Source organism: Rhea americana, unplaced genomic scaffold (genome assembly GCF_003343005.1).
Source record: "Rhea americana isolate MKP2758 unplaced genomic scaffold, rheAme1 scaffold_108, whole genome shotgun sequence".
NCBI classification, from domain to species: domain Eukaryota; kingdom Metazoa; phylum Chordata; class Aves; order Rheiformes; family Rheidae; genus Rhea; species Rhea americana.
In genome coordinates, this window is record NW_028185128.1 from 3035958 (window position 1) to 3050886 (window position 14929).

General features: G+C 37.3%; 1 protein-coding gene across 1 annotated transcript in view; it reads left to right on the top strand.

Moving 5' to 3' along the window:
• MTHFD1L (methylenetetrahydrofolate dehydrogenase (NADP+ dependent) 1 like) overlaps positions 1-14929 on the top strand; it is a 162331-nt gene that overhangs the window by 13674 nt on the left and 133728 nt on the right. The window contains exons 8-11 of the mRNA XM_085310809.1: positions 3556-3667; positions 7623-7702; positions 8443-8540; positions 12389-12562. Coding sequence (XP_085166935.1) covers positions 3556-3667; positions 7623-7702; positions 8443-8540; positions 12389-12562 — 464 coding nt within the window. The remainder of the gene's footprint in view (positions 1-3555; positions 3668-7622; positions 7703-8442; positions 8541-12388; positions 12563-14929) is intronic.

A 14929-nucleotide genomic window follows, 5' to 3' on the forward strand; every position in this document is an offset into this window, starting at 1 on the left:
AAAAAAAAAAAAAAAAAAAAAAGCATGTAAAAATAACTGCAGATGTTCTTGAGAGGTTTTTAATCACCCCATAAGTGATACTGTTTGGTGTAGCATTGGTAGTGGCTAACCTGTATACCTTAGTGAACTGTGTGGTCGACTGCACAGCCTGGCTCCCTCTTCTGTGTCTGGATGTGCTATGTAACCCCATATCCACGGAGGGTGGTGATTTTTAGAAGCACCACGTTTACTGTATGTCCATAGTGTGGCTACATTGCTCGTGAGCTACACAGAGCATAGTTAAAATTGCTGTAGTTGAAGTGGAAATGGATTTGTATATTGATTATAAAATGAGTTTTTCATGAACAGAGTTGTGAAAAAACTTTGCATCAGTTTCCTGTTGTTCATCGTATCTATTACATTTTAACTAGCCTAACTTCAGACCTTGAAACTGAGTGCATTTCAAAAACTAAATTATTTTTTTCTTTGATCATGTTATTTAAAACGGTTTTTGTAGCGGTCACTTTTAGCTATGGGGAAATGAAATATTTATAAAGCCCTTATGACAAAACAGGTTTTCAATTATCTGGAATATACAGTTACTCTGTATCATTATCATTAAATGCTTGGCTTGAATATTGGTATTGTTTTAACATTTGGTGTTCTGTCTTGGGAATGGGTGGTTCTTCTTAATCTGCTTCTACTTAAATCTTGTTGGAGAGAGTCATATTTTGTTATGAGGTAAGATTTCAGATTATTTATTGGTACAACTCTTCCCAACTGAAAAAATATTTATCAGTAAGAACGCAGAATTCTCCTTGAGCATTAGCTTCCTTTGTTGTCTTCACGCTGCCTGTTGTGTTGTGGGTTGTTTGGTGGGATGCTGGTCGCTCCTTCCACTAGCTTGAGTGGTGGGATGCCATGGTTTTATCAACTTACCAATGCATAATTGGTTACCCTGTGGCTGCATGTTAGTGCCTTGCAGTTATCTTCTCAACCTGTTGGCTATGGATTGCCTGTAGCGTCTGGTTTGTATCAGCTGCATTCTCTGTTTGGGGACTGCACGGTACATTTGCTAGGGAGGTCGCATGTGATGATTTCATAGGTCTTTTCCATCTCTAATGGCTGTGATTTATTTCTAATTTAGGAGGTAAGTCCTGCACATGCCTCTAAATTCTTGCTTTTTTTTTTCCCTTTGGTGATTTACAGGCAGTCAAAAGAATAGATTGTGGCAAAAATAAGAAAAAAGGGTAGAGTGAACTTCTTGCAAGTGAAACCAAAATGCCCCAATGGAGATCATATAAATCTCAATCAAGGACTCATAGCATTCCCTAAATAACTATTTTACTTTCCATAAACTGCTGCTCAAAGTTGAACAAATTTCTGGATATAATTGAAAAAAAAACCTTTCACTTAAAAAATAAATGCTCTTTAAAGTGTTTATTATATATACTTTATTGATTCTCCAATAATGTTTTTAGTACTTGCAGGCAAAAATACTGCCTTATAGTACTGGCTTGTAGCAGGAGAGGGGCAACTATATCTGTACCTTTTTTTCCTCTATATTTAGATTTTGGAAAACAAAGAACAGGGAAATTATTGCGAAAGGCTCTGTGATCAGTCTCTATCCCAAAGGATACTGCTATATGTCACATGGTACAACTTTTTTCCTGGGGGAAGTAGAACAAGGCAAAGATGAGAAGAAAGATCCAGCTGTTTTTTTGTATATATTTATGGATATATGTGACTTTAGCCATCTGAAATGGTGTTAATGTTGGCTACAAAAAGGATTGTGTTAAGCTGTTAAGAACATTTTGCAACATTACAATTGGTAGTCATAGAGATGAGTATTTGGTCAGGTCAGTTATTCTGGCATTATAGTTTCTTACGACAGAATTGGTTCAATGCTTGTTGGATGTTTGTTGGCTGAACATTTCTCAAAATTATTACTTGTTGCATACAGCTCTCAACTGGATCATGGTTTTATAATGTTAAGCACTGTAAAAGTTACTAGTCTTTCTCCCAAAGGCTTTGCATGAGATGATATACCTGACTTCCAGTATATGAATTATAACTGCTAGAATATGAATCATTTTTTGTTACAGAAAAATCTGGACTCACGTAACCAAAGATAATCACTCTTTTTCTCTGTTGAAGTTGATACTTTGAGTGTGTTAATAGCAGTGGCTGCCTGCTGCTGCTGGGGAAAGTGCGATTTCAGCAATATTCTTTTGGTACACAAGTCACTGCAGCATCTTTTTATCCAAAGTTACTTGCAAATTCCTCAGTATAATATGACATAACAACGCCAGGCTTTACTTATGTGGCCTTCTAGGAGTGGCATTTAAGTTAGTGCTTGCACCAGACACAGTCTAGATAATTGGTTAAGACTGAGTGACAGAGCAAATGCTCTGTACACTTGCAGGCAATCGTAGGAGTGTTGCAGGGACTTCTCACTGAAGCTTGAACCAGCTTGTAACATTAGTCATTTGTCAAGCAAGCAGACCTTCTCCCACACTTTTGGCTTTGTTTCCACATGTTGGTCTCTAGAGGAGGGTTAGACCATCCCTGAGTCCTTTAAGGAGAAGATGGAGCTTTCTTAGCTTTCTACCATTTCTACCACAGCTATTTTCTTCTCCCATCTTTGATGCTCAGCTGTGCCAAAAACGACTATACTGATGGAAGTCATGAGTACTTTTGGCCAAAAAGAAGCTGGAACACTTGTCAGTCACAAATCTTTTAATAGAGAGTCTTGCAGAGTTTGTGATTCATTTATTTATATTTTTCAAAATATTTCCAAAATCACTGTATCTCTGGAATAGTCTTTACACTCGGGCTTAAGGTAATGCTGTGTATTTGCCTTTTTAGCGCATCTTTATATGTCTGCCTCTCGAGAGAGCTTTCCCTTATCTCCTGTTGATTCCAAWAATTGTTGCAGAGCCCTGCTTGAGAATACAGAGGAAAGGAAGACACTTATGTGTTTGATTATGAGAATTTTTTTTTACTAACAGTTTTTGCCCCAGCATCTGCAAGGTTGAACTAAACCAGAAGTGTTGAGTAGTAAACATGAATTGACAAGGGAAAAAAAGAGGAAATAAATAAATAAATAATAATAAAAAAGCTTTAATTGGTATTCTTCAAAGGCATAAATGTTTGCAGATCAGGTCATCTTGCATTCCAGTGAACTGGCCTGGTTTTCTACTTTCAGATAATCTGACTGTACTCTTCATAATTATCTACTTACTGTCTTTCAACTCTTCTCTTTCTTAAAGTTTCTCCAGATTACTCTGTTGGACAGTGCTTTGGACAATGACAAGGCTTCATCTTGAAAATATGAAATCTCCATTAAATTTTATTGTACTGACTGACCCCACTTGCCTAACTTCACAACTTGTTTCCTTGACTTAATTTCAGTGCAGTTGTTCATAAATTGGGCCATCAGTTCAGACTTTTGTCTGCAAATACTTATCTCAAAAGACCGTTTTTATATAAGTAAGAAAAATTGCATGTTCGTGAATGTACTAAACTTAATTTTCATTTTCCTTTTATTTGTGGGATTTTTTTGGCTGCTGATAGCTTCATCATGCAGATGTGGTGATAGTTGGCAGTACAAAACCTGAAGATATTCCAGTCAGTTGGATAAAACCCGGAACCATTATTGTCAGTTGTTCTCGTGACTTTCAATCAGGTAAGAGGAGTTAAAATTGTTCTTGAAAGTAATGTGTGCTAAGTCTTTGAAGTAAGTGTAGGTCATGTTGGGGACAACCAAGTGTGATTAAAAGCTATATATTTGAGAGAAGGCCCTTTAAAGTGGATATTTGTGTACAAGGGATATATACATGTGTCTCTAATATATAAATAGGAAAAAGATGTCAGGTGAGGGAAGAAATGCTAGAATAAATTCATCATACCAGGATTATATTTAATAAGTGATGATCCTGTGGATTCTGAGAATTCAGAGGGAAGGCTTGTGGGTCACCAGGTACACAATTATTTCAGCATGTTGTCTTGTGACTTCTGTGGCCTCACTTGGAGCTTGGGGGAAAAGGAAGGAGGGTGAAAATGTTGGCTGTGACATACCGCAAAGCTATGCTTAAAAAACTGTTCAGGATGGAGTAGAAAAATCGTGAAACCAAGCGTTGTGAAGCCAAGAATTGTGAAGCCAGTGTCTTCTAGGGTAGTTGCTCCTACGAAGACAATCTTGTTTTTTTACCCTCCTTAAACATAACTTAGCTTACTTTTTGGGGGGAGGTATGTATTCATTAATTTCTCAGCTGAAAAATGCTCAGTATTCTGTTAGGTATAGAATTAAGAATGTTAATTCCCAGATCTTATTCTATTCCAGTGCTAGAACTGTATAGTCTGAAGGGACAGAACTGACCTCTCCCAGATCTGCATGCTGCCTGGTGAAAGAAAAACTTTCMGATACCTTGTTCTCACCTTCCATTGCAGAGGGAGGCTGGGTTTTAAGTCTGTTATGACTGCGTGGCACGTCTCAAGTAACTTCAAGCCTTGACTGCACTATAGAACTCAAGATCATAGTGATGTTACTCATCCCTTTAAAGAATGCTGTTAGGGCAACTGCATTTAAATGTTGCAAGATGCTCACATACCACAGCAACATTTGTCCTTAAGGCAAGAAATAGACTGGTAGTAACATTTGACATAAACCTATAGATTTCTCTCCATTTATCTAGTTGTGGCAGCAGGCTGTGTGTTAAGTATAGCGATTATTTTGAAAGGAAGCATGAGTTTTTAACAAGATAGTGTGAATAAGAACTTATCTACCAAATGTTGTCTGTCTTTATGCTTCTGCTTTTGAGTTTGCCAGAATCTTGGAGAAACTCTGCAAGAATAGCAGAAGCGCATTTTAACAGCTTTAAGAATTGTTGGCCTGAAGACATGCTAGAGAGGTACATGAAACACAGGTGTCTATTTGACAGGAAAAATGCACTTAGTTTAATTGTAGGATATTTATTAAAAGCCCACTGTGGAACAATTATAATCTTGGAGAAACCAGTGAGTCTTCTAAGTGATTGTTCACTTTCAATACACATTGAAATCTGTTTGGCTGAGGTGCTTTGAAATTTTTCTGGGTTTTCTTAATGTCCAGCTTAACATCTGTAGGGTCACAGGAGTTAAATGAAGCCTGAAGGCAAGAATGGCCATGAAATGTCTTTTATTCTTGCTATCTGGTGGCTAGATTTCTGTGTCCTGTAGGTATACATGCAGCCTAACACATATATATGTTCTAAAAGCACTCAGAGTTTGCAAAGACTTAGTTATATTGGGCAGTTGTAGTGATGTAAGCCAGAAAAGTAGAAGTAAAATGCTTGCTCTACTGTGATAGAAATCTTTTTCAAGTTTTTTTTTTTTTAATTTTAAAATGTTCATACAATTTCTATCAATAAAACACCTTGCTCTACTGTAATTCCAATGATTTTGGAATTAAGTGAGTAGTGGTAGCCTCTTAGAGCAAAATGCTTTATATGTAAATCTATAGAAATTAGGAACAAGTTTCTGAACAAGACTTAAGGATGCCAAAATTATTTGGAATTTGATGTCAGGCTCCTCCTGGGGCATTTGAAGGTTCCAGCCCGTACTGTGCAAGTATCCTGATGGGAAATTCAGCCATTTATCCGCCACTTCTCCACTGTGACCCTACCAGACTGCCCAAGCAGACATGTGACAGCAGCTCTTACCCATCTGCACAACAGGGTACAAATAAATGGCTGTAGAGGATTTTATTAGGGTGAATCAGAGGGGGAAGCACAACATCTGTGGTCCAGCTGATCTGACCTAAATCAAGAAGAATCCACAGAGAACTATTCTAGTCTCCAGCTGGAAAATTTATCCTAAGTGAGTTGTTGCAATCCTGCAGTCACCTTACTCACTCATGTGTGCATCAATTTTATCTCTAGCTTCACCTTCACCCCTTGAAAAAGCCTAGTCAGTCATCTTTGTGTGGTGAGTATGTAGCATAGGCAAGCTGAGAGAAGTAGTTTATTGAAGGGAAATCTCTAGTTCCAATATGTATTTATACACATGCTATCTCTGCCCCGATAAGAAGTCATTTTAACCAAATAACATAAAAARTTGAAATGTTTCTGCAAAGCACAGCTGCCTGAAAGGGGATTTTAGTTTCATTCTTCTTACTTCATTTGTCTCTTTGGCAGCTATCCCAGTCTGGTCTCGAAGCAACAATAGTCAACTTATGACTGTGATAGACTGTTACAACTTCCAGTAAAGCTCTGTCTTTGAGTCTAAAACTCAGCATTTCCAGAAATTTTGTTTTAAACATGACAAGCATTAATACAAATAGAAGACCTTTTCAGACACTTTCTTATTCTGAGTTTTTTGTTAGGACTGTCATCTTGGTTAGCTCTATCACTGAAGTACAGATGCCAACTGCCAACAATGTTTGAGAAAGGATTAAAAAGCAAATTGAAAGAGGCTGAGTGTGTCTACAAACAGGGTCTCTTGGTCTCGGAGATAGCTGCGAGCATGAGTGAGAGTGGATACTGCATGGCCCAGGGCTGTGCTGGCTCCTCTGCACGCTTCTGTCCCTGACACTGAGGATTCCAGTTGGTGATTTCTGTGGCCTTCCACTATGGGGACTTTAGTTAGGAGAGATAGTTACACAAGATAATGTGAGTAGTTTATGATGGATACAGAAGGAACGACTAGAACGGGAGCGTGGATAGGTCAGGATTTGCAGTATAGTTCCCCTGAAGGGGAAGGGCTAAAGCTGTCAGTGCACAACCGTTGTTTTTTATTACAGTTATATCTATGCCCTTCAGAATGAGACTAAGGCCTTGATAGTCCCACAGAGACTAAGATATCAATTTTATCTTGGAAAAATTGCATCTAGACAAAATGTAATAAGCAACAACAGAAGAGCAACCCAAAAGGAGAACTGCAGGAAAAAGGCAAAATATGTATTTAGTTAGAGTAGCTAATGTGTGATTATTACATGACATGTTGCCACTAGAAACAGTCATGTGTTGGTAAAACTGGATTCATTGTAAATTGTATAGACTCTTAAAAATGTCTGGCTTTAATTTAATGTCATACTGATGAAGAGAACTTATGCTGCTCAAAGTTTTGCATATTTTGATTTCAAATTTTAAATCCCATTGGCTAGTAATACTCTTTAATAAATACTTTGTGATCATTTTGTTGTTCTCTCTCACTGAGATAGACATATGAAAAGAAGACAGCCTTTATCAAGTTCATTTGGGTGTTCTGTTAAAAATATGGGTAGCTTTTCAAATCCTAGTACCTGTCAGACTTTTTTTATTCCCCTCTCTCCTTTTGTCCCAAAGCAATTATTTGGATCCTGGAATCGATTTCTATTGTTTCTCATTCTCTTTTCAAGTATACACATGCTTTGTCTTTTGCAAGTGTGTGTTTGCATCATATACTTCAGGGCTTACAGTTGGTGATTTTCACACTATCTCCTTATCAACCTTCCTGGGTGATTTCCGCTTAAGTATAGAAGAAGCCATCTGTAATTTTGGCAGTGATACTAAGTTGCAAACCAGCATTCACTTTTTTTGTTTGTTTGAGGATAGCTTTCAAATACACATGCTCCCACTCACCAAAGCTTCTTGATTTGTTAGTGCAATATTTTCATTTTACAGAGAAACACCAATGTGGTCAGCAAAACAACCGTCTTGTTGAAAATGATGTTTGTTCTCTTGCGATAGCAATGCGAATGCAGGTTAGTATAGCTTCAAACACTGAAATTTGGTGCTCTTTTTTGAGTTGAAGAAATTGCTTCTGCAGTTGGACTTTTTAATCTTTGTTTTGCTCTTTTGGAAATCTTACCCGCCTTCCATTTTAACAGCAACTCTGTCAGCGGTTAATTAGGGTCACTAATGCCTGTTGCATTTAGTTAGAGAAAGGTAAATTAAAAACCTTATTTATCATAATTCTGATAATTATAGTAAAGCTTGCCAGAACCACTTGTATTAATAAACTAATGTTACCTATTCTTATAAGGCAATTAAGGAATAAGTATGTATGTGTATGGTTGTGTCATGATGGATAAAGAGTCCAAAAATGTGTTGTTTTACGTGGAGGAACTTGTCATTCGGAAAGCAAGAGAGAATGAGGCAGTCACTGAACAATTGATATCTCCCATTCTTTTAATGTGTGAGAGAATAATAGTCATTCTCTGTTTTAACTGAATAAAATCTTCAGTTCTTTATTTGAGATTTTTCTTTGCCACTTATATGTAAGTGGTCTTCCTCTTTTTGAAATCTGGATAAACAATACTACCGTGATAGTGCAGTGGATGTTTTTCTTTCATTCTAAAACCATGAAATTAAAAGACTTTTAATTTGCTTATTGTTAGCTTTGCACTAAATGTTCTTTCAGTGTAGTTTGGGGATGATCTGCAGTTAGAATTCAGCAATTATGATGTGGCTGGTGTGTGCTGTCTTTCTTATTTAAAAACAGAATATGGTAAAAAACACCGAGAGATGGATCCGTTCCCAGCAGTGCAGGAAGTGGGACCTCCACTGCCTGAAACTTCAGCCCCTCTCCCCAGTGCCCAGGTAATAAATGTTCTTTATTTTTTTTTTTTTAAAAAAAAAAGTAGGTATGCAAAAAAAAAAAAAAAAAAAAAAAAAAAGCCTTTTCGTCTGCTTATGGAGACTACAGACGTGCTATTTTGTTTTATGCCCTGTTGTGGCCATGTTCTGGTGTTTCCTCTCGATTTTTCTTTCTAGTACGTGCATTGGGGTGAAGCTTCATTTGGTGAAGTCCTAAAACTGGCAGGTGAAAGCGTTTCCATGAGGAGGGGAGGTGAAGCTTTGGGGAGCAGCAACAGGAATACAAAATGCAGATTGTTCCTAATCGCTAAGGCCTAATGTAGGAAGATATTTATGGATGTATTTAAGGCCCAGTGATTTCAATGGCATTTGATCCTGTGTTTATTTTCTTCCCTCTGCAGAAGTGTTTACTTGTGAGTTAGGCTTTCAAATTCCTGCGTATGCTTGAAGAGCAGAAAGCAAATTTATTCTCAAAAGCAGTTTTTTCGGTCGGTTTCTTTCGCTCACTGGCCAAGGCCCGTGTCCGGACCTCAGGGACCTGGGTGTGCGCGGTTAGTGTTGCCCACACCTTTGGGGTTTAAAGCAGCCTGAGCTCACTGCTGTGCTGAAGATGCTGCCGGCTGCTAGGGGCATCCAGAGAGAAAACAAGGACGTGAAGTGAGATTCTGGCAAGCAGGAAGGCTTCAAAATTTGTGCGTGATTATTTGTATGTCTGCCTCTGAATTCCACTGCTGTGTTTAAGAAAGCAGTAATGAAATGTGGTTTTCTTTTTAAGCACTTTGGTTCAGTTTTCACCATCTCTTAATAACAATTTAAATTTATTGGGTAGGGAGGCAATTTGTGATTTTAATTGTCAAAAGAACAAGCATTTTTTTATGATGTGGGGGTGGTGTGGGATAGGGAGAAATTCTAGGGCCCTTTCTGGGCCAATATATAACACTCCTAGACTTAAATCTTGGAAAAAATCTGTCCATAAAAATAGAATTAAGCAATAGATTATAGCATGTATTGTATCATGAGAGTGATGGAGAAAAAACTCTCAAAAATTTTTTTCCCCAACCTTCTATGACATTATATTACATGTGTTTAATACATAAGTATTTATATGTTTAATATCTAATAGTATATAGCATAACCAGTAATAGGACTTCCATATATTTGATTACTATCGCTCCATGTTTTTTTCCTTTCAAATGTAAAGTAGCTTATCAGATGGAAACTGTACTGCAAGAAAATACAATCTTACAATAACCACACAACTTTGTATGGAAACAGATTTTTTTTTCATTTAAAGTGAGGGAAAGCTGCTTAAACACTATAACTAGGAGCATCAGCTTTTTGATTTCTRTGAGCTCTGGGTGTTAATTTAAGTCATTTCCAAAGATACTGAAAATGAACAGAGGATGTTCTCACAAATACGCAGTAATAAAATTCCAGCACACACAAAAAGTTCACATGGATTTTTGTTTTAACAATTCTTCTTCAGGCAGAAGAACCAATGTTGTACCATTTCAGCTTAATACTGAGTAACATAATTCTAATTCCAACATAGAGACTATTTTATTTGTCAAACTAAAACTACAAATATAGGCTTCTAAATGTTAGTTAATACCAAACCTGTAACTTCATATTTTTTAGAAAATATTTTTAACTTTAAATATTTGACTAGACATAAACATCTTGTGTATGTTGTTTATCCCCAGTAATATTTAAGGCGTAGATATCAATTCATTGCCTAATTATGCCTTTCATCAACTTGTTATATGATAGTCTCATCACATAGTATTTGGAAATAGGGACAGACTACAACTAACTTGATTTCATATGTCAGTGCATGATCTGTTGTTAAAACTTTGTTTTATTGAAAATGTATTTGCCTTGAAGACTCATAGAGGACCTTCAAGTGAGGAAATGATGGCAGCAGTGGGTCTTACCAAGGGAGAACTATAGCATCCACTGTCAGTTTTATTTGCCAATTTTATTAGAAACCTAAAAATGTTTGTAATTGATCTAGAAATTCTATAGCTTTTAACTTACTCGTAAATGTACAATTAGGTCAGTTTTGCATGTTCCACTTTCTGCCAGTAGTGGCATGTGCAGGATGGCAAAAGCACAACAGTTTCACAACAGATTTCCTGTTTTAATAAAAGATTAGGTCACCCTACAGATTTGTACTTACAAGACCATACTGTCATCATTTTAGCACTATTTTTCTGAGACTTGAGTTGTTTTTGTAGACAGTGTTTAGAATAAAAACTTTAAATAGCTTAGAAATTCTTTGGCAGGATACGTTTGTAAGCCACTGCAGCTTGTGTTCTTGATGCATATTTGTGCCTAGTTGTGTTTGAAGTATTGCATAAGAAAACTGAAACTGTCTCCTTTTATGCAAGAGGATGTGATTAGTGTGTCTTTGAAAGTAGTCAGATACCAGATTAGTAGAAGTGAATGCAAGAAAATGGTCTGCAGCCCAGCCTTTCTAGTGTCGTGAGTTCAGTAGCTTCTTACCCTGTAGTGTTGGGTTTTGCTGGTGTTTGGATGGATGATCTCAGAGTTCACTTAGCTGCTGCAGGGCGTATGAGTTGGATATTTGAGAAGTACCTTCTGCATTAGAATTGAATAATAGTCTAGTTCAGGATATCTTCAAAGAATTGCAAGCAATTAAGTTCGTTAAGCTATCATTTGCTGGTGGATGCAAAACAGCTCAAGTTAGCACCTGGAGTTGAGATTTGGCAGTAGTTCTGTATTCATCAGTGGCTATCTGAGGTCTCGCAGACTCTGGAAAAGTTTAGGACGCTAGCTTTGATGCCATTGCCAGATTCTGTCTTAAGTATTGTAATCAACTGAAACTGCAGGAAGAAATTCAGCCTTGATAGGCTGAAAGTAACTAATCTCTTGGTCATATTTTAAACCTGTTTTTTTTTGGTGGTGTGAGCAGTTCAAACCGAAAGGAGGTGACTCCTCACATCCTGTGTGGCTAAGCTACACAACTGACTGCTGTAGCATCTTGTCGTTGCTCAAAGCTTATATGGGCTGCAGGAGCATCTGAGTCAAGCTCACAGAAGAGAAACCTGTAAAAGCCTGTTAAATTCAAAGCCCCCAGGTCCAGATCAGGAAATGCTGGAACTGAGAGCGTTGTAGGTTGAGACAGTATGACGGCAAGGAATTGCCACATGCTGCATGCTTTTGCTCTTGCCTCGGCTTGCACTTTCAGTCATTTTTGGAAAGAGTTTATAAGCTAGCTGGGCTTTTGGCCCTGGCCCTGTGCGTTAAACTCCTGCTGTGTGGCCACTTTCAATTCAGCCATGTTTTGGAAGAGCATGAATTCATCTTCAAATGCTTGTTTCCTCTCATTGCCTCTTGGGGGAGTAGCGAGGCTTAGCTTCCTTTGCTGCGTCCTCTGGTGAGAGGCGCTACAAACGCAAGTATCATGTTTAGCTAATTTGTTTATGCGAGTGCTGGCCAAGGAATGTATATGCTTTTTTGTAAAGTGTATGTGCTGAAATATACTGGGAGAGAAGGGAAGGAAAACAAAACCAGAAAGATCCATTCCAGTGGATGCTTGAACGTCAAGCAGACATGTCTCTAGCTTGATATGAAAGAATTACGTAATATTTGGAATCTGATTAAACAGAACTCCATGAAATTACAACAATTAACAAACATTGCATGTGATTTTTCAATATTATATTAGGTGTTAGCTAATACTTAGACTTGGTTAATAAAATGTGAGAGAGGATTGAAAACTGATTACAATAACCCCATTGTTGGAGAGTTTGCTGTTGTTTTGTGCTCTGTCGTCGACCACCTAAGCTGAGAGAAATCTCCTGGCTATTATTTGTTTTCTTTTCCAGTGATATTGAGATTTCCCGAGCTCAGAGTCCAAAAGCTGTTGATGTACTTGCCAAGGAGATAGGATTGCTTACAGATGAAATTGAAATCTATGGCCAAACCAAAGCCAAAGTACGTTTGTCCCTGCTGGAAAGGTTAAAGGATCAACCAGATGGAAAATATGTTCTAGTTGCTGGGTAAGAATGCGCAGTGATGTGATTAATGTACACCCTTTCCACTCATGGTAACATAAACATGCAACTTGTATCTTCTTAATGTACTACATAAATAAGAACCCTAATGTTTTGTGCTGTCTGCCGCTCTGTTCTCAAAGCGGGAGTTTCTGACGTTCTTTCTGAAGTTACACTACCTGTCCTCCAAAGCAAGCATAATTACAGAAGTTAAGTTACTTTTGTAGAAGATAGTTTCTTCTAAGCTTCTTAAATGTTGTCTTCAGCTGTGTGGCATTTTTCTGTTGTTGTTAAAATGTTGAACTTGACTATTCTAATTCTGTGTACATGGTGGCTGTTTATAAACAAACCTTAACAGAAGCTGCATGATAATCTGTTGATATTAATAATAAATACTTCTTTTTTTATTGAAGAACAAATTGCATAGTTAAGTAAGTCATGTTTTCTCTCTGAAATGTAGACATGTCTTGAGGCAGGCTTATCCTGCTCCCTGTTCCCACGATTATAGAAAATGCTATGCTCAACAAGAATTATGTGCTGCTCTTCTGGATAGCATTTTTTTCTGCACTCAATGACAAATTTTTCTTTTAATTTATCTGATTTATGAAGTGGAAATTTCTTATTGTGAAGAGCTATGTGAAGGTTTTCATTAATATTTTAATTGAAATGTGTGCTTTACATTCCAAAATAATCTGTATAGCTGTTACCTTGTAAATAGGACAAGTCAGGTTTAAAACATAGCTTTAGACTTATCCAAAGGGAGAAGGTCATTCTTAGCTGTCTTGATCTACTAGTCCCTCAGTCAGATAGCGTTTTGCAAACTGCTTGGTTTAGTACCTTCATGTGGGGAAAACTTGCATTTTGGGCATTATCTGAGATGGAGCTGTTGCAGACTCCTTGGTTAGTAGGTGTTAGTTGGAAAGCTAAGGCAGACAAGCTGTGAAGCTTTCTTCAAAGTTATGCTATAAAATTATAACATATAAAGATGTTCCTGTAGGAATGTGGAAAAGAAAATAATAGCTCGTTCAACTTGGTTTCCTTCAGTAAGGATTTATTTTGTATTTTCTTTGTTCAGAGAAATAAAAGTAGATTTAGCATTTGATAGAGTTTGAGGAAGAAAGCTGCTACCATGAATTTTCAGGCTCGTGTTGTCAACTACGTCAGTTAGGCATGGTGTTGTAGACTGTCCCTAGCATGGTTGTAGGCTTCTCTAGCAGCAGAGTCTCTCATAAGCAGAGACTATTTAAAGATATCTGGAAATGGGGGATAGCATAATGTAAAAGTACATTCAGATGAAATTTACTTGTGCTGGTTTATAAGCACCGTTTTTTCTGTTTTTTTCACACCTTTTCATGTCTCCCAGTCTTCTCTTTCAAGGGCAGTATCTCATGAGGTTCTCTGAATGCTGTTTTGTGGGCACAGAGACAGAAATGTCTAAACATGCAGAAGAAAAGCCAAAATTTTGGCTRGCAAGGTGAACAACTGTGAACAAATAGAAAATCACGTCTTTGTAAGTTTGTATACTGTATGTAAAGAGTGAACAGTGTTTCAGAAACAAGTAGCTGATTTTGGTACCAGTATAATTTTATTCTGGAATATGTTGCTACTTGTAACTTCTCTGAAGTCATTGCATTTTATGCAGTGATCCCAGTTCCAGTCTGCCACATAAGGGTTAGCATGGAGGGCTTGGGCAAGATGCCTRCAATACTGAGATCCCTCTCTTCTGAGAGAGTTCAAAGATTGACTTTGAAGTATTAGATATATAAAATTGGGGGGAAAAAAGAAAGAAAGTATCAGGAAAAAAACACACTTCAAGACTTATGCTTTTAGTTCTGRGTACTCACATCGATCTGATGTGAATTCTAATTAATTTTCAGAAGCAAAGTTAGCTGTGAGTGTACATATGTGTATTCTGTAAGTTGCAGGATTTCCATCATCTCTCCATGATGTGGACAGCAATATTTGTGCCTAAAATTCCACAATCAATTGTAACTATTTCATAATGTGTTGGAATTATGAATATTTAGTGCAAATTCTCGTCTTCTGGTTTACTCCTGATGCGCTCGGAATAACCTAGTTGTTCCTCTGAATAGCAAAAAGAAAATGGTATGTACCTTTGTATATCTAAGGATAGCTGCACTTACGACTTTTTAAAGAAGTTGCTACAAATTGGGAAGTCTTTCGAGATACACCCAAGTACAGCTTCTGAAGGTACTCAAATACAGCTAAACGCCTTATCTAACACATGCTTTGTACTTTGAAAAATTACAGTTTGATTAACAAATAATGTCATTCAAAAATAGTCACACAAAGGAAGACTTCTTCAAACTTTTCCACTCTATTCTGTGTAGAAGAGCTTGTTTTTCTACTTTT